Below are 20,453 nucleotides of genomic sequence, written 5' to 3'. Positions count from 1 at the left end.
ATGTGGGGAATCTCACCTCGGAGAAGTATGCCAGACTGAAAACATTAAATGCGTAAATTGCAATGGCTCGCACAGTGCCTCTAGTTTTTCATGCCCAGAACTGACTCGACAAAAGAATATAAAGCATACAATGGCCGCTGGTAATGTGACGTACAAGGAAGCTTCCAATTTACATCCCACATCTGCCATTAGCTATGCGGAAAAAACTTCCAAAAATATTAAACGCGTTTCAACTCCCATCACAATGGTTTCGCCTCCTATAAAGTCTACTGCTGTAAATCCAAGACATGTTCAGGCATGGAATTCAAAGGAACATGAATCACTTCTCTCTTATCGGAATGGACAGGCGTCCAATCCTGCGGATGGCTGTGCTCTTCAAAATAATGCTTATTCCCAAAACAATTCATCGAATTCAACATCATCAGAACTTGTTCCATCAAATATTTCTAGTCTAATTGATTCTATTGCTAAACTTCTACTTACTTTGATATCAAATCCTAATTCATATCAACCGTCCAACGCTGCTTCATTTATACCTATAATTAACTCTCTAATTCATAATATTAAAAATGGCGGTGAAGTGGATACTTAACTCAAAACAATTTACTATTTTACAATGGAACAGCAGAAGTGCTGTTTCAAACAAATCCGAAATTATATAATTACTTCAAGAACATAATGTTGACATAGCTGCAATTTCAGAAACATGGCTTCCACCAAATTTCACTTTTAATATCCCTGGCTATAAGACGGTTCGACACGATCGTCTTGATGGTAGAGGGGGAACAGCATTATTGATCAAATCAGAAATTCCGTTCACTCACATCACCATACCAACACACATAAATTACCAAGTTGTTGCAATAGATATATCGGGAATCTCTTTTGTTTCTATATATATCCCTCCAAAAATGCATTTTGATAGTTCGTACTTCGATTCTATTACTACAAAGCTCTCATCTTCGTCTATTCTTTTGGGGGATTTTAACGCACATTCAATTTCATGGGGATGTAATTCTTCAGATTCTAGTGGTAGAGCTATCTTAGACTTTACGAATAGCCTTAACTTATGCATAATTAACGATGGGTCACCTACCCGTCTTGCCCCCCCACACAGAATCAAAACGCAGTCGACCTATCTATTTGCACGTCGGACTTAGCGGGATTAATTAAATGGTCGGTTTTAGACGACTCACACTCAAGTGACCATTTTCCAATTATTCTTGCTTTCGAACGAACCTTACACTCAATTTATCTGAACCGACAGCCAAGAGATTACGATCTGAGACAGGTTGATTGGAAAGATTTTGAAACTGCCTTGGAAGCGGCTAGCTTTCCTTTTTTTGAACTCGAAGATACAAACTCAATGCTATCATTTATAACTAATGAAGTGTACTCAGTTGCAGATAAACTTATCCCAAAGAAAACGGCAAAACGTAAGCAAGTTAAGTGTCCCCCATGGTGGGATGATGAGTGTACTTCAATAGTTTCTGATAGGAAAAAAGCGATGCGTGAGTATAGGTATAACATGTCTTTGGGTAATTTTTTAGAACTGAAGAGACTTCAAGCATTAGCTAAAAGAACTCTTCAGCGCAAAAAACGTCAAGGTTGGCGTGAGTTTTGTTCCTCACTCTCACCAGAAACACCTGTTTCTCAAATTTGGAGTGCTGTACGTCGATTCAAAGGGTGCTTATCATCATTTTCTAGCTCTTCTACTGATTGGATTGAAGATTTTGTAAATAAACTAGCTCCCCCGTACGTTCCTCAAGAATGTGAAGTATTTTCGGAAGCACAAAAAGTTGTGTCACCAAGTTGGCTTTCTCAGAGATTTACTCTGGAAGAAATGTCTTTAGCTATCAGTCATGCACGAGACTCTACTCCTGGTATAGATCTTATTTCTTATCAAATGATAAGACACTTCCCACATTCCTTTCGCGTTGAACTTCTCAAATTATATAATAATATTCTCGATTCTTCTGTGGTCCCAATAAAATGGAGACAACAACTTATTATTCCAATTTTGAAACCTGGTAAGTGTTCATCAAAAGGCTCTTCATATCGCCCTATTGCGTTATCTTGTTGTATGCTGAAAATTCTAGAATACATGATAAAGGCTCGAGTAGAATGGCATGTTGAAACTGAACGCCTCCTTCCCTACACTCAGTTCGGCTTCAGGAAAGCAAAGTCTTGTCTAGATAACATTGCTTTACTATACGTGGATATACAATCTGCAAAGACATCACAAATGTGCACTATTGCGTGTTTTGTAGACATAGCAAGTGCATATGACAACGTTAACCTCCCTTTTCTGGAAAGTAAGCTTTGTACGTCAGGTATTCCAAAAAAATTATCACGTATAATATTCAATATGCTTTCCCAGAGAGAGCTAGTAGTTGAAACCCCTACTGGTAAGATTATGCGTACTGTTTATAAGGGCCTACCACAAGGCTCAGTTCTTAGCCCTTTGCTGTTTAACATATATACTATAGACCTACATAGTTCCCTCCCAAGTATGAGTAAAATTTTACAATATGCTGACGATTTTGTTATTTATCTCCACCATAAAAACATAACGCAGGGTGCGATCGAAATGGAGACAATAATGCATTATCTAGAGTTGTGGCTGAGCAGTAATCATTTAGAAGTTGCTCCCTCAAAAAGTCAATTAGTAATATTTTCCAATAAACATAAAATACCGGATATATGCATCAAACTTCAGGAAATACCGATCCCAATTAAGCAGTCAGTGAAATTCTTGGGTATGACTATCCATAGGAAATTATCATGGAATATACACATAGAAGAGGTTGTCGCAAAGTGCGAGAGGAACCTTAACATTCTTCGAGCCGTGTCTCGAGTGTGGTGGGGGGCTCACCCGTCGACCTTAAAAATGTTGTATAAAGCATTGATTCGTAGTCATCTCGATTATGGCAGTTATTTTTTTGACCCTTTGCCAAAATACCAATTAAAAAAATTAGACCAAATTCAGTCAAAGAGTTTACGTTTAATTTTAGGAGCGATGAGGTCCTCACCTATTGTATCTCTACAGGTAGAAACTGGTGAAATGCCATTGTTGCTGCGCAGGAAATATCTTGCAATAAAATTTGTTTTGAAACGAATTGAATTTGAGGATCATCCTTTGATAAAATCCTTGTCAATTCTAACTCAAAAGATGACAAATGAAACAAACGCTCGCAGATCTATTCCTTTATTGTGTTCGTCCATGCAGTATATTCAGTCAGTATTTACAATTTACCCCAGGGACAACTTGCCAATATTTTCTACTCCATTTAAAGCACTAATATTTTCCTCTCAAATAGAAGAACATATAAGTATTGATAAATCATTTGCTCGATTGAATCACCAAGGTAATAACCAAACATTCTTGGCGAATATAGAAGAAAAATGGCCTGGTTCCACATTTATATTTACTGATGGATCTAAAACAGCCCAAGGTTGTGGTGCGGCATTTTATATTCCAACTTTTCAATTAAATAGACTATTCATACTGCCTTCCGATTCCTCAGTTTTTACTGCCGAGTGCATTGCACTAAAAGAGGCTTTAATGGAAGTTATACACCTTGAGATTCCTATGTCAATAATATTTACTGATTCCCTAAGTTTGATCAAAAAGTTGAAATCTGGAATTTATGGTAGTAATGATGGACTAATTTGTGAAATGAAATATCTTATATTTTTTGCGTTCGAGAGAAATTTCAAGGTGACCTTATGTTGGATTCCTTCGCATATCGGAATTTCTGGAAATGAAAGAGTTGATCACCTAGCAAAGGAAGCATGCCTTCATGGAAGCATCCCGCACTCCTTTAGTCGTCCTACTGATGATTGTGTACCAACTATAATTAATAAAATCAGATCTGAGTGGACAATTTTCTGGCAGAATTCCTCGACTGGGTTGTTTTATAAGAGTATTCAATGCTCCATCCCCATTACACCATGGTTTGAAATCGAAAAGCAATCAAAATTGAACATCTCTTTAATATCAAGAATGAGAATAGGACATTGTCTCGTTGCCTCGCATTTATCGAGAATAGGTGTCTTTACTTCGGCAATGTGTCCTTGTGAAAATGACGATGAGACATTAGATCATCTGTTTTTTGACTGTCCCCTCTACGAAAGAAGCGAATTCCTTCAAAATATATGTGAAGAATATAATACGTTCCCTCTTAACGTAAAATTTTTACTAGCCCAGAATGATTTGGATACTTATTTACTTCTGACTAAATTCTTAAGGACAAATAATAAAAATATTTGAATTTGTTAAATATTATTTGCATAATTTAATTAATAAGTCTAATTGAATGTCCCTCTTTACTTTTGGCCCAAAATGTCATTTTATGTTTACGTTTACTTTATACAGTAATAATATTTTATTGTCACATAACTCTTTCATACTGACTTTAACTACCTCACATTATATTATATATTTTCGTGGGGGTATGGGTTTTTTTTTTTGTCGTTCACTGAAGCGTATATTCTTTAAATTTCTTATTCTTGTTTCTAAGAGCCAAAATCACTCGCAAACGAGTGGAGGCATATAAAAAAAAAAAAAAAAAAAAAAAAAAAAAACTTCTTGAACATAAATATTTCTACATTGGCGGGCTTATTGCCAAATAGCAATTTCTTTTATGTTTCCGAACATATGCGAGAGAAAATAAAATAGTAAAACAAAATAGATACAAAAATGTAAATGTAAATTAATTAATATCCATACGGGTCTTCAATTAATACTTCTTCTTCTCCGGTGCCAATCCTGGGATTGGCTGGCAGCAATTACTTTCATTCTTCTCCTCCATTCCTCCCTGTCTTGTGCGGCTCTTTTAAAGTCAACATATGATGAGCAGCGCACGTCCTCTAATAGGTCCTCCAGGTACTCTCGGCGTATGCAGTCATTAATTAACATTATTAGGTTGTGAACCGAGTGAACAATTTTATTTTCTGTTAAACACAAACTTGTCTTCTACGGCCTGAGATAAACATTGGAGCCTGGCGGATGTCGCGTCATTTGAGGTATTGTTGTTACATCTACCTTCAAAAAACGTGTTTTTATGCGTCGTATGAAATACCTAACTCACACGTGCTGGGTAGCTTACTGTTTCTCCCTTAAATGCGGTTGAAAACATTTTAATAAATAAATTCGTTTTTTGAATCTTCAAAATTATGGATATTTTAGTGAATCTTAAAAATTGGACATGCGAAGCACTCTCTAGAACAAACATCTTCTGAATATTTCCTTATACAAACCGCATAATCAAGTGATATTATTACCTTGACAAGACTGAGTCGAATAGCAAGAGAAGTATCATCAGACGGGTTGGCAGTGGAACCTTGGAGCAAAGCTTCCACCTGCTGTAAACAATTGTGGGTACTCTGCAGCCAATTGGATGCCCCTTCTTTCATCAGGTGAGCTGCATCTTGGCCAGATATTCTGCAATAAGAAAAAAACTCAGTTGGGGTACCACAGGGACCGATGTTAGGACCGACATTATTTAATTTCACTCAAATCCAAACATTTCATATAATTTTCAAATAATTTCAACTAGGATAATTCAATTTAAAATTTGAAGTATATTTTAATGTTTGCAGTCAAAATTTGTTGCAACAGAGAGGGAAAACATTTTTGAGAAGGGAATATGGAAGTCTAGGCATTTACAGGGCTTACGACCTGTCATTGGCTGGTTTAAGTAGCCATTTTACACACTGTGTAACATTCTCTTCTAAATGATTCCTTAGGGAGTAAATTCAGCCAGTCTGCAAACATTTGGACACACTCCAAACATTTGGACATACTCAAAACATTGTTGAAAAACTAACTGGTAAAAGAAGAACTATACAAATTGGAAAATTGTTTTCAGACGTTGCCTAGTAGGTGAATAAATTGGTTCAGCGGGATGAATCTCACCCGCATGATAAAGGTTTCAGCTCTTTTACTTCACAAAAGTCAACAGATGGAAGAGTTGGGGAAATGTGGATGTTTGTGGCAGAATGGTGAATGTCACACAGTGTGTAAAGTAGCCACTCAAACCAGCCAATGACTGATCATTAGCCCTGTAAATGCCTAGACTTTCATATTCCCTGCTCAAAAATGTTTTCCCTATCTATTGCAACAAATTTAGATCTAAATAACCCCCTAGGGAGGAAATCCAGCCAGTCTGCAAACATTTGGACATACTCAAAACATTATTTGTAGTCAATGCTGGATTCAATGCAAAGAGAAAGATGGAACAGTTTAATATAGACAGAATGGTGAGTGTTACAGTGCGTAAGTGATACACCTAAATCAGTCTATCTCAAAGTAGGCGTTAACGCCCCCTTGTGGGCGCTCAAGACCATCAATAAATTATGTTAACTACTAAATCATACAAATTTGGCAGTTAATGTTTTTCTGGTACAAATTTTTTTCATCTAACTAGGATAAAATATGGCTTAAGCTTCTATGGATCTCAGTGCCCCATTTCAGTGTCATTATTTGCAAATTTTATCTGTGCAATGCAAACATTAAAAAGTAAATTTGTATTAACAAATGCGAAATACATAAATTACCTGTCTCTGATCACGTTCATTTTGTTTGTCAACTGCAACCATCTCTCTTTCAAGATTTCTACTTGTTCTTTTATATCAATTGACAATGGTGGAGAACATTTTCCTATAATGTCTTTACTTGCTGTGCTAATGACATTGAACTGCCCTTCTTTCCTTGCAACCTTAAACAATTAGTCAAAATATGAATACATGACAACTGGTTCCAATACTTGAGGACTATCTGTTCGAATGTCACTTACCTGTTTTTCCAAATCCTTCTGTTTTTGCTTCATGTCTTTGAGCGGTTGTCCATCTTTACTCATATCAAGGGCCATTCGATCAGCTTGATCTAACCATTCGCCAAACTGTTCCAAATTTGTGTAAAGTCCTACCCACGATGTTTGGGATTTTCTCCATCTGACAAAAAATAATTTAGCCAGGATCACACATACCAACAAATAAATAGATCGCTTGAGTTGAATTTTTTACATACCTCTCATTCCTTTCTTTTAAGGCTTTGTTGACCGTAGTCCATTCCTCCTTCAACTTGTCTAAAACTCTTTTTATTTGGTCAGTTTGTTCTTTTTTACATTTTTTAACAATGGCTCCACTTTCACGGTCGATTTCTTCCACAGATGGACGACATGTAACGAGAGACTCCTTTACTTTCTGTAAAATAATTTTAAATATCAGGTAACTTCAATGTTTAAATTGATGCATGTATTTTTTAATATGAGAACTAAGATCTTACTAGTAACGAGTCTTCCTGTTGTGGGAATTCGTCATAATCCAGACCATTCAAAGGATGAGAATGTAGTTGCCGGGAGATAGTTGAAACAGCTTCTCTCACTTTATTTATCTTTGTAACAAATTCTGATCCTTTCTGTGCAATAGCTTCCTAAAATCACAAAAATATTCATTGATTTACAGAAGAACTTTTCAAAGAACTTCTTAAAAAAAAACTGTAACTTACATTTTTGGCATGTTTCTCTTTATCCTTGGAAGGAGCACAAATTGTTGCATACACTTCCGCAACCTTGATCCAGTCATTATTTACATCCCCCAGATTCTGATCTTGGAAGCCAACTTTCTGCAGTTTCAATTCTTTTGCAATATCATTCAACTTTATTACATCACGTTCCTTAGACTTGAATTCCTCTCTTAAAGATTCTGATGGGTAATTGTAATTGTTAGCGTACTGTAATTCCGTATGAATCTCATTCAACCAATTTTGAAGGTCATTTCTAAGTGAGTAAAACTCTTTTAGATCATCTTCAGCTTTTCTAGCAATATTTCTCTTGGTTTCAATTTCAGACATCACTTTTGACCACTTGTTTCTTAACTTGTCTTGATATTTTGTTTGCAGATGATCGGCCATAGACGGGTTTATTTTATGTTTTGTGTAAACTAAACTGTCTCCGCGAGATATCAGTGATGCTGCATCAGGAGCCAGGCTTCCGAGTTCACTCTTTAAAATCTATAAATTAAGAATAAAAAATTAATCCAATCACTTGATAACATAACAGATCAAATGAAACCATGCATTAATTCAATATTTACCTCCAGCCTTTTACCAGGATCTCTTTCATTATCAACTCCTCCAACAGTTATTAGCATTACGTCCATTCGCCTCATCATTTGAACAGCTTCTAGTTCAAACTGTACAAGTTCGTCGTCACAATCAGAACCAAATATTTTCTTCATTTCTGACTCCCTGGGAGATACTGGTGATGATGGTACCCATTTAGGAGGCCCCTCAGTATGTGAGGGGGTAAGTGGTGACTCCATAGAAACTGATGGAGATGGTGACTTATCGGTAATAGATGAATTACCAGATGGTTTTGCCTGTATTCTCTCTTTGCTTATTGGAATAAAAGACTTAGTTTTGGCTATTGGACTAAGAGGAACTCCCGGAGCTTTATATTTAGGTTTTGGCAGTGGACTAGGGGGAGCTGCGGGTGATTTCTTTTCTGGCAATCTAAGTTTAGTTTCGAAAATAGGCGAGGACAATTGCTTCGTGCCCGGAGATTTGGGCTGCTCTTTCGGAGAGCTTGGCAGTTTGTTATCGTAAGAAAAAGGTTTAGTCGTCATTTTCGGAGAAAGAGCCACAACTGTAACCTGGTCAGAACTAGGATTTATAGAAATGTTACACACATCTGGTTTCTCCCCTACTAGTTTTATAGGTGTTGAAGTACATAGAGGATTTTTAGAAGCCTCACTGGGAACATTTATTTTATCCTAAAATCAAAGAAGTTGTGACAAAAAAATCAGTAAAATATAACCGCACGGTGACAATAAAACTAAAATAAAAGGATATCGTAATGAAGAAATCCCTTAAATAACCATGTTACTTAACCCTTATAAAATCACATTCACAAAAAATGTAAAAACTTAGAATAACATGTACCTTATCTACGATGCTGGAGAAATTCTTTGGATCGGACAGTGATTCTTGAGGGGATAAAGTCATATCTTCTTCATCATCAGAAAACACAACAGGATCATCCATTTCTTTATCTGAACCATAAAAGCTTTCATTTTCTTCCTCAGTGGTGACTGAACTGCCAATACCAGAGGATTTCCGTACTATTCTAGCTACTGAAGTACCCCCAATACTTACTCCAGCAGGCTTTTTTACAGTGACTTCTTTGGTAATCGTTTGCTTTTGGATGCACATACCACTTGATGGGTTATCGACCCTGTCATAACTTATAGATATTTTTTCAGGTCCACCATCTTCTACCTTGGGTGATTCATCTAAAATCAGGTACTCTGCAAAAGAACCCTTGTCTTTCAAACACGATGTAATATCATCATGCTCTAATTGAGAAAGAATATTCTCTAAATCAGCAAGTAATGGATTTTGATCAAATGGAACTTCAACAGAAGGAGTTGATGGAGGAGTGGATGGAAACTTTCCATTAGATTCTGAATATATTTCTTGAACCGTTACGACTTTCAGCGGGGAGTCTTGGTTCGGTTTCGCTAACTTCATGTCAACATCATTCTCGCTGTCATTTGAACTCTTTCTCCTTTTCAATATTCCAATCAAAGGTTTGGATGCTTCCTCAATTTTACTAACTTCCACAATAAAGGTCTGCTGACCGATTTCAGGAGACTGTTCGTTAACAGGTCGAACGGGTGACATTCTAGTAGTAGAATCAAGTTTGGAAATTTGTTTTGCAGCCCACTCCGAAAGACCATCTTGACTATTGACTACACTATTCTGCCTTTCTTCTACATCAGAATCTGCCGGTGATTCTGTCTCTGTATCGATGATTTCAACCATTTCGACACTGTTGGGACCATACTGCATAGCAGTTTCAACTGATGCAGACGGATAAACCTCCATGGGTTCCACGCTGTTTACAGAGGACTTGAATATTTCACTTTCCTTTACCTCAACCATGTGGCACAGATTCTGTTTTACGGGTTTAATTTGTGTTGGTGTATTTACTACTAGAGTATTCCCAGATATTTGTGAAAACAATGCACTGTCATCAGATAAATTAAATGTATCTGCTATTTTATGATTTTCCTGCGAATTGCTGTTAGCAGGCTTAGAATCTTGTTCATCTTGTTCAGTTACATGCTTAGAGACTGCGGTATTATCAGATTTATTAGTTTTTACAAATTCCTTACGTATGGGAACAGGACTTTTAAGTGCCAAAGGGATTTTAGACTTATTTCCTTTGACTTTTTCAGTGGTGGTTTGTACCAAATCGGGTACTGTACTTGTGGACTCGAGACGTCTTTTTATTGTATCACTTATATGTACAATTTCATAATCGACTTTCGGTTTGGCTGTTTGTTCTTCTTTGGTACTTTCGTTGGAATTGTCAGAAAATTCGGGTAATTCTTGTACAAATTCGTTTAACGAGATATCTTCCCGAATAACTACATCTCCCTCTATCTTGGGAAGAACTTTCTGTAAATATAAGGTCTGAGTTTATCCTTAGCTTGATTTAGATTTATGTTAGCAAAAGCATTGGTTTTAAATGATAAGCTGATATTTATTCATGTTCAAATTTAAGCAACACATCTTTTTACAGAATTTCAGTATGCAATTTGAAATTTGTTGATTAACTAATTAAAAATGTACACCAATGTAACAAATAGAGTGTGACAGTATTTATTAATGTATTAGTTTTGCGAATTATATTATGTTACCATCAAAATGAATGCTACAATCATTTATAAAACAACACAATTTGAAAAGCTTCAAAAGAACAATGACAAAAATGCCGCCATATTTTTATATTAATTTTGTCAACTAAAAGCCATAAGGTAAGCAATAATGAAAGAAAATTGAGGTTTAGCGATGTACGGAAATGTTATTATTGTGTCTATATAATTGAAAAGACCTGTTTGAATTGTGCAAACAACTATCATAAATTTGTATATAATATAAAGCGAAGGAAACCAAAAATGTAGAAAACCAGATAGATAGACCTTTACCTTGAAGATTTCCATTGAATTTTTTTTTCATACATATGTAAGCATTTGAAAAGATGGTAAAGCTTCAGTCTCACCAGCACCACACATGTAGATACACACAATATAAATGGATAATTCTAACAGGGATCAGAGTATGATACATGTTATTATATGAGAACACATTTTAGGTGAATATTCACAGGGCACAGTAACATGGGTTTCTTACACATCTATTAAAACATAAACAGCGGGATAATACATATTATAAAAGCTTACAATAGTGATTAATTAATAGTAAACTCAATTAAAGGGTTATTCTGTTAAATTTGTATGAAATTCAACAATTTATTGTGGCAGTGTTCAAAAGCATATAATCTCACAGAAAAAGTTGATGTAACGTAGTTACGACATTTTGTATTTTTCAACAACATAACATAAATCGCGTTTAACAAAAATGCATTCAGGTAATATTGAACAATGAAATAAAAAAGCCAACACAACAAAAAATGTTTGATTATGCCCAAATGCTTGCAGACTGGCTGGATTTCCTCCCTAGGGAGTTGATCATATTTAAATTTATTTCAACAGAGAGGGAAAACATTTTTGAGAAGGGAATACGGAAGTCTAGGCATTTACAGGCATTTACAAGCCCTGTAAATGCCTAGACTTCCATATTCCCTTCTCAAAAATGTTTTCCCTCTCTGTTGAAATAAATTTAAATATGAACAACAAAAAATGTTCAGTGAGTATATACGAGTCACAAAACGTAAGTACGCGACCTAGAACAACTGGTACCATCTTAATTCCAAAATTAAAACAACTACAGCACAACATTATTATACTTACAGAGGAAATTTATTCTTTAATGATATGAACAAAGGAAATAAAAAGTGCAGTCAAGAATACAACATATTTAAGAAAGAAGTGAAAAGTTATTTTTGTTATCATTTTTTGTGTAGCACTGATTGAAAACACTTTTTATTTTATATTTTTGTAATTTATATGTGATACTAAAAATACTAATGTAAGACGTCACTCCCCATTATGTACACAAAAATTGTTTTTTTCTTTTACGTAATGGGAAATGTCAATGTAAATATATGTATTAAATTAATATAAAAAATTGTATTTAGTAGTAATAATGGAGACTTTTATTTTTTTATCTGAATAAATTTTTTTAAATAAAATATATTTTTATGTGTGATGTCGTAATAAAAGTCGATCGCACGTAAAGTTTGGTTCTATTTTAGGTATATAATAATAACCAATCACCATCGGTGTTTGTGTTCGGGTGTGTGCGAGTGCATAAAAGCGCATGACTGTGACAAAACATCTTTACCCTGATCTAAGTGAAATACACATAACCTTATTGTGGAAAAGATTACAAATTTATTTTATGTGAAATTTAACCAAAATATCCCACTTACCTCAATCCTTTTTAGCAAGATGTTCCACTTTTCTGCTTCTTGCACTTTGTCAACATTTTTTATCTTCCACTCGATTTCAATTTTCATTGCTCTGAGTTTTTCAACTGACAACGTATCTACATAATTGCCGCTATCTAAATCGCTTAAAAACTTGACGACATCTTTTTCTTCCAGTTCTGGGATTCCGTTGAGCTTCAAAAGTTCCCATCGCTCATTTGTTTTATCGATAGACTCTTTAAGAGGTTCCAAGTAAATAGCGTCGCACTGTTTAGCAAACTCGTTGTAATTTGCATTAAGTTTGTCTTTGATCCCTTGCATTCTGGACATTTCTAATTCGAGTGTTTGCTTTCCCATACTCCCGACCAGACTGTCGAGCCATTTGTTGAGAGACAGCAGGTCATTTTGTATTTCTCGCGAAGTGATCAGAGCATTTTCCAGCATCTGTTTTGACTCCGTAATCTGAGCGCCCAACTTGTTGTAAAGCTCCTTCAGAGTGTCAATCTTCTTTGAAAATGATTGGGGATCAGCGACGGCTTCATCTTCGACCATTTTGCGCCCAGATTTGATAACCGTTTCAACTTCCGACTTCATTTCACTCAGTGTTCGATAGAATCTCTGATAAGTGCAAAAACACAAAATTAATATAAGAATAATTGAAACACATAAAACCAAAAACATAATTTTTAATTTTCACTGATGCCGAATAGTGATGTGGGACATGATAGAAATTGAACTGACACACATTTATCTAGAATCTTTATTGTTAAATTTCAATACACAGCACGTGGTATACTTCAATTAAACTATACCTCTCCACTCCCACACAGAGCTGGTGACACAGTCAATTAAACCAACCAAGCGGAACAATCCTACACACCTGGGATGTGCTAAATTTAATGCAATCAAAAATACATTTATCTTACATCGGCACACTTACATCATTTTACCAATCATTGTGAAAGTCATAGCAAGTCTTTAAATATTTATTATCTTATTAGCAATAAATGGGTAATTATTTGCATAACCACACAGGTTTAAAACCCAGATGTTTAAGAGTAAAGATTTTCAAAATCTAAATAAAATGAGAAAAGGGACCGTACAATATAGCTGTACCTCAAAGGATAAACCACGGGAGTCGAAAAAAATGTCCAAGAAACAAGATTTCGTGATTGTGTTTTCAACATATGATAGCTTTTGAACCAAAGGAGACAATCTCAATCTATAAAGAACTTTCAGTGTAAAATAATTCTTATTTTGACAATAAAAGTACATATTAAAATAGCGTATCTGGGACTACTGATGTTTTTGCATCGAACCTGAGACCTCAAGCACGGTAGACAAACCAATACACTACGAAGCAAACTTATCTCCATTCGATATTCTTATTTAAGACTTTTACCCGAGAGTAGCCATTGAGCTGAAAGCACTCGTCCAGGATTCTGGTTTTATTTTTCACACACAGAACTGTATTCCTTATCTGTTCGGATACAGACAGAGGCACTTTACTGATTACCGAAGTAATAGTCTCGTATAAAGTATTAGAACTCTCTTTAATTTCTTTAATAATTACAATGAACTATCACCAAATTTTATTTATTGAATATTATCTCACCAAGCAATGTTTCAGCTGTCCCCTTACATCCTCAGGTTCAGCTCCGGCTAACTCCAAGAGATCACATCCTCGGTAGACGGCTCTCAACTCCCTCAAGGCTCGGGCTAGTCTGGCTTCCATTCCTCCCCCACCACCTCCAGTGAAGGATTCTAGGAGGCCCTCTAAACTCGTGAAGCTTTGCTGAAAAAGAAAGTGTTACATCGGTAAGATACTAGTTTTTGAACTAATTAATGTGCGAATCATAGGGAATTAAGTTGTCGACGGCGAAAAGAGAAACTCAGGCCTCTAACCTAGAGTTCATAATACTATCACGGGACCACAATCAGAATACTGTCAGTTTATTATTTTATTTTTTTAAAATAAACCAGGCGCATGATATTTAATAGAAAATAACCCATTTCACATGTATCATCCAAATCCATACGGCACAATAAAACAAGTGTGGGTTAACATTTAATATATTATTTTGTACAATTTTATTCAGAGGCTGCTTTCAGAAATAGAGATTAGTCGGCCTCATGGTGAACTGGTTGTTGCGTTTGCCGGCATTAAATAAATTAATATCAACCCACCCTATGTTATTTTATCATGCCGTGTGAATTTTTTGCATGGTCTGAAATGGGACAATCACGTGATATCGCATAGTGGGCTCGTGGATCGCACATGTACAGCAGTCCAGTCTCCGTGAATGTACTTTAGAGGAAAATTCCCCTACTGAATATTTTTTCAATCTTTGAAAACAATGTCTTTTCCTACAAAATCTTATCTGCACAATTTTTTTTGTTGTTTCTCCTATATTTAGTTTCCGCAGTGAGTGGCAACCCTACACACACTATACTAATAATAGTACCGATTAGCGCACAGGTACAAACAGGTATTAAAATATTAAAAACCCCACACACTACAAATTAAGACATTAGCTACAGAACAAAAAACTTCATCGACAGGAGTATGAGAAATATTTTGCCTATAAATTTACCATTCCATTACTTAATGTGATTTAACACCAATTTAAAAAAAAAAACTTTAATCCCTAAAATACAGCTTGATTAAAATGACAGCTGCCAAATAGTAATGGGAAATTACTGATCAGTCGATCACTGATCATGTACCGATCAAATTGATTTTATCAGTTTTTTCATGAAAACATGAAACTCTTTTTCCAAAAATTTATATAAAAACGCAAAAACAAGCCTATACTGTTGTTTAATACAATTATTCACCAAAAAATAAGACATTGACATCAAATGAATTATTTTTTCATTAGATCAATTTACATTGATAAATTTGTCCCATCTCTAATGTTTTTGCAAAATGATGTAACCTTGTAAGAACGTCGTTAATAATTAGGTTTATTTTGTTTTTTTTTTTAGTTTTAAAGCTGATTTTATATATTTATGCTGATTTGTACGTCAAGCATTGTATTAAAAAAAAATAATTAACTCACCAGATATGAATGAGTGTGTCAACATAAATCACTCTTTAGACGTTACTACAAAGTTATGTTGTCGCTTTTGCTGACAACTGTCATTCTAATCAAGCTATATTTTAAGGACTATAGTTAGGTATCATAGTGATTCAGATTTTTATTTTCTCCAGGTTTAATTACTTTTTGTCAATCATTACATTACCTAATAATTTCCCTATCCGCACCATGTGGTAGATAGGGCACTGAATTGTTACTCCAATTGCAGCGCCTCTTGATCATTTTTGTTACATAGAAGGTAAGATGATCAGTCTTATGTTTCAGCCCATCCAGAAGCTATGAAACATTGCAGTATTGAACCAGCTTTAAAATAAATATTTCACATCCACCCTGCCAGGAATTGAACCTAGGACCTCCAGTAAGGTAGGCGAATGCGCCAACCGCTAAACAAGGCGGACTTATCTCGACTCGATTTCCTTTTTCAGGATTTTTATTGAGTTGAGTTGAGCCATTGAATCAAAAGTAATCATCCAGTGTTCTGTTTCTGTTTCTCACACAGAACTTAATATTTCATCCGCCTGGACACAGAAAGATTTACTCAAAGAGCTGAAAATAACCACTAGAAGATGGAAATCAAATGATACGAGCAAGATCCTAACTTCAGATCTCTGTTGCTGAAGCACGTGACAATACCACAAGACCACAATCCAGTTTAATTTTTTTGTTTTCATTCTTGTTACTGGCATATTTTATGGCTGCATCAATTCCCCTTTCGTCTTCTCATTGAGATATATTAAAAATATGAATACCTGAAGTAAATTTAACTGCTCCTTTAATCTGGAAGCAGCGACATGTTTACCAGCATCTTGGTAAGCCTTTACTTGACCTTCCATTTCCTTCAGAGCCAACCTCTGGGTTTCAAACTCCTCAGCTAGTTTCTATATGACAAAAAAAATGTATATTTAACAAAACTTAGGATCTTAATTTTAAATTGTGACAGGGGCAATTCAATGATTTAAAAAAATTCAGTACTTGAGTCATTGTTACATAGAAAATAAGATGTTCAGTCTTATGTTTCAGCCCATCCAGAAACTATAAAACATTGCAGTAGGGAATTAAGTTGTCGACGGCGGAAAAAAAACCTCAGACCTCTGTGACCTAGAGTTATAATAATCTCTATTATTATAATCTTTGTCAAAATTTTGTCCCTCACTGGTTAGGCAGGCGTATTTAAATTATTTTTTTAAATTCATTACATTAAATTTTAATTCTTTTGATGATTTGCCTAAACTGTGAAAATGCACACTCGGCGGGCATGACTTGTGACATCAAAGTGACATGATGCCAACTTTGAACCGTTTTGTATGTACTGGTTTTTAAATCTGAAAATTATGAAAACTTATTTTTTATTCATAGAAAGTTATGTTCTTAGAATCTTAAAAACCCCCTCTAAATATTAAACATATTTTTTACATTATTCCAGATTAGTGAAAATACTCTAATCACACAATCTCACACAACATGTACTAAGTAACAAAAGCCCGTGGTAATTTTTTATATCAATTTATTCATTCACTATATAAGATTCCCTGCATTACAAACCTGATGGTCTTCTGGCAAGTCCTGGGCAGTCAAATCGTTGTCCAATCGATTGTTCAGCCGCATATTGGTGTTCTGTATCCACTGTTGAATGTTCACTATGGACACTTCGTACTTAGTCGCCTCATTCACAGATGTCTCTAGTAGCTGTGTGCGAGTTGACGCCTAGTGGACAAGTGCATACAAGTGTCATGCAAACATTCAAAGAGGTGGAAAGAATTTGATTCAAAGGGTGATTTAATAAAGAAAAAGAAATAGATCTATGTGGCGATGATTGACAATAGGAATAAGCCATTCATCCTTCCTTATTGTAAAATGGTTGACAAGACACTAGCATTATTTCAACTGTTTTCACGACAAAGGCTTCAAACTACAATAATTCTGGAAAAACGGTTTCATTATTTTAACTCTCCCTTTCTGGTGATGTGTAGCTTGTACACATTACATCTAATAATTTTAATATCTCCATGAATATAATAAATTATGGGTTAAGATTTTCGGCATTCCTTCGTCATACATTTACATATCGGTTAAAATATATTTTTATCAAATAATTAATGCTTATTAGGAACAGAAAAGCAAAAAGATAAAATCACCGATACAATAGAAAGTTTACGCATATTGCGTACATAGTAAAAGAGTAATCCTAATATATAATTGTCACACACACTCTTTACGTCTGTCTCACTCTCGATAATACGGGTATATTCAGGGGCGAGAGAGATCATTTCATGCGTCACACGCGCGAACAGCAAAGTTTCTAGTACTTCTTCCAGGTGCACGTTAGAAGCCTCCAACTTTCATTAGGAGCGGTTCTTTCGCCCGCGCTGTGAGGGTGAGCTAATGATTTATCATGCTTTTAGCAATTAGATCTAAAATATTTATATATTTCTAAATTGTGACTTGAAGCCCTTGTCCTAAACACAGTCGATTCGTTATATTAAAGCCAGTCTTGCTTGCAGATACCAGTCAAGGAAAAGTATATAAAATACTGTAGTGTAAAAATGCTAAAGGGACTTTTACTACATCCCTGACATTAATTGGTTGCACCTGTGTGGCAATACTTTCAACTAACAGTTCCTTGGCATCATACAAGCAATCTTTTATGGATGCCAAACATGGAGAGAAAGCTATATAATCACCACAAGGTGTATTAACTGTATAATTGTTTTTTGATATCAGAACTTAAATATGTGGTATTTAATTAAATTAAATTTCAATCACCTTCATGCTTAAAGAAGATGTGTTCCAGAAGATTAACAACATATTTGAAATAAAGCAAATGAGGTTAAGATATTCATAAAAAGGAAAGAGAACAAGATTCATAAATAAAGGAGTATGAATTAATTCAAACCTGCTTATTAAGTGCATGCCATCGACTTGTAACTCCTTCCACTTCGGCTAATATCACTTCAGGCATGATATGGGCATCGACGAGTTGTTTTCCAACACTTTGAATTCGCGACAAACGGTCATCGGAATGGTTGCGAACGTAATTCTCAATATCCTAAAATAATATTGGATGATATTTATTATGAACAATATCTGGGAAAAATAACAACTGAAACACATAGTAATTATCTAATGCAATTTGGATAACATTGAAATTTGTTATTGTGACTAGTGTAATTGTACCATATATCCCGTTTATAGGTAGCCAAGCACAGCTTCGGGATGCCAAAATATTAAATTTTCATAAAAAAATCAGCCCAAGAATGTCAAAAAGTCACAAAAAACTAAAAAAATAATCCGATGGTAGCATCTTCCATACATTCACGGAGACTAGACCCCTGTGCACGTGCAAACTATGAGCCCACTGCGTGATATCGCATGATTGGCCCATTTCACACCACGGCAAAAATCTGCACCGCATGATAATATACAATACCGTGGATCGATATTTATTGTTTTACAATTATTTATTTATTTAATGCCTGGCAAACGCAATAACCAGTACACCATGAGACCGACTATCTCCAGTCGATTTCAGGATTGCAGGATTTTTACCTGAGAGTACTCGCTAAATTTAAATAAAGAATCTGATTAATTATCATTAAAATATCTCTTGTTAAGTTTTACTTTATTATCTGAATTGGGCTGTGGTCCCGTGGCTAGTGTTGCGAACTCACGGATCAGAGGTCGGAGGTTCGTAGCCCACTCTACTTCAACTTGATTTCTATTTTCTAATAGTAAGTTATTTACAACTCATTAAAAATGGTCACCAAAATTTAAATATTTGGGTAAATTATAAGAATGCCAAGATTTTTTTTTTTTTTAATAATATATTAACCGGGGAGTTTTTATTAAAGTCATTAACTATGGAGTTTAATAAAAAAAAAGAAAAATATAAATACTATCAAATTTAGATTATGTAAGTACAAACGAATTGAATAAATTTCAATCTATTATAATTTTACCGTGCCGTTTAGATTAAGATTATATATGTGAAATAGGCTATTCTCAGTCGGGTATCACGCAGTTGGTTTGTTTATTTAGAAATTCTTGTAAAAATGAACAGACTTTAGTAGAGCTACGACGGCATATCTAGCAAAGTTTAAACACCTTCGAAACGGAAGAATTTTGTGTCCATCAGGATTAAGAGGATGATGAATTTTCTGACAGAATCGTTATTGGAGAAAATAAAAAAGTAATTCCTAGAATCACTGAAATATTCGGGAGTCCAAAGTTGCATTACAAATCAACAACACAAAATAAAATATTCGGGAGTCCAAAGTTGCATTACAAATCAACAACACAAAATAAATTATATTCAAACTTTTTTTTTTTGCGAAATTGCAAGGTAAATCCCTCCTAAACATTTAGACAAATGGTTCTTCTGGTGTTGAACTTACATAGACGATATTATGTTTTATCAATTAATTGATCATGAAACCACGTACTACATTTAAAAGACAAAAGTTTAGGAGTGATTCAAATTTTATTTGATAAGAGTATCAAGTATAATAAAAACTGAGTACAGATTATGTTTTAAACGTAACAAAAATTTGGTCTCTATGTGATTGTCATTATTAGGATATTTCTAGCTTTCTGAACACAGTGTATTAAAATGAGAATAAAATAAGGATATAAGTCTTTCCGCACTAAATAATTTTATTTACTTACGTAAAGTTCGTCAGATATTTCCTCAGCATCAGCGGGATCATTCGGACTCTTGGACAGTTTACGATGCAGCCCATCTTGCCAAGATTTTTCTTGGGTTAACCAAGCGCGGAGTTCTCCATACTCGTGTGATGCTTCTTGAATTACCCTGAAACAGTATCCAATATAAGAATTGTAAAAATTACAAAGGTTTTTCCGAAATACATTAGGACATCGAATGAAAGAAAAGATAGGTAATTCTGTTACTTTTATTAAATTTACATTTATGACCGCTGCTTCACCTTATAGGTGG

At 34.9% G+C, this 20,453-nt stretch overlaps 1 protein-coding gene across 3 annotated transcripts in view; it reads right to left on the bottom strand.

The window, feature by feature from the left end:
- LOC148284270 (dystrophin-like) overlaps positions 1 to 20,453 on the bottom strand; it is a 404,658-nt gene that overhangs the window by 278,972 nt on the left and 105,233 nt on the right. For 2 of the 3 annotated variants that reach the window (XM_088242412.1, XM_088242413.1), the window contains 14 exons: positions 20,165 to 20,309; positions 18,396 to 18,548; positions 17,045 to 17,206; positions 16,252 to 16,380; positions 14,017 to 14,196; positions 12,405 to 13,019; positions 8,948 to 10,468; positions 8,101 to 8,778; positions 7,514 to 8,017; positions 7,292 to 7,438; positions 7,034 to 7,209; positions 6,801 to 6,957; positions 6,562 to 6,722; positions 5,287 to 5,446 (listed from right to left, as the gene is read on the bottom strand). In XM_088242412.1, coding sequence (XP_088098538.1) covers positions 5,287 to 5,446; positions 6,562 to 6,722; positions 6,801 to 6,957; positions 7,034 to 7,209; positions 7,292 to 7,438; positions 7,514 to 8,017; positions 8,101 to 8,778; positions 8,948 to 10,468; positions 12,405 to 13,019; positions 14,017 to 14,196; positions 16,252 to 16,380; positions 17,045 to 17,206; positions 18,396 to 18,548; positions 20,165 to 20,309 — 4,888 coding nt within the window. The remainder of the gene's footprint in view (positions 1 to 5,286; positions 5,447 to 6,561; positions 6,723 to 6,800; positions 6,958 to 7,033; positions 7,210 to 7,291; positions 7,439 to 7,513; positions 8,018 to 8,100; positions 8,779 to 8,947; positions 10,469 to 12,404; positions 13,020 to 14,016; positions 14,197 to 16,251; positions 16,381 to 17,044; positions 17,207 to 18,395; positions 18,549 to 20,164; positions 20,310 to 20,453) is intronic. The other variant, XM_088242414.1, reaches the window with a different exon arrangement.

Source organism: Micrasema longulum, unplaced genomic scaffold, assembly GCF_059751315.1.
Source record: "Micrasema longulum isolate JH-2025_06_02 unplaced genomic scaffold, ASM5975131v1 h1tg000136l, whole genome shotgun sequence".
Classification (NCBI taxonomy): domain Eukaryota; kingdom Metazoa; phylum Arthropoda; class Insecta; order Trichoptera; family Brachycentridae; genus Micrasema; species Micrasema longulum.
Note: the sequence above shows the minus strand (reverse complement) of the source record. Positions and strands in the feature narration are given on the sequence as shown.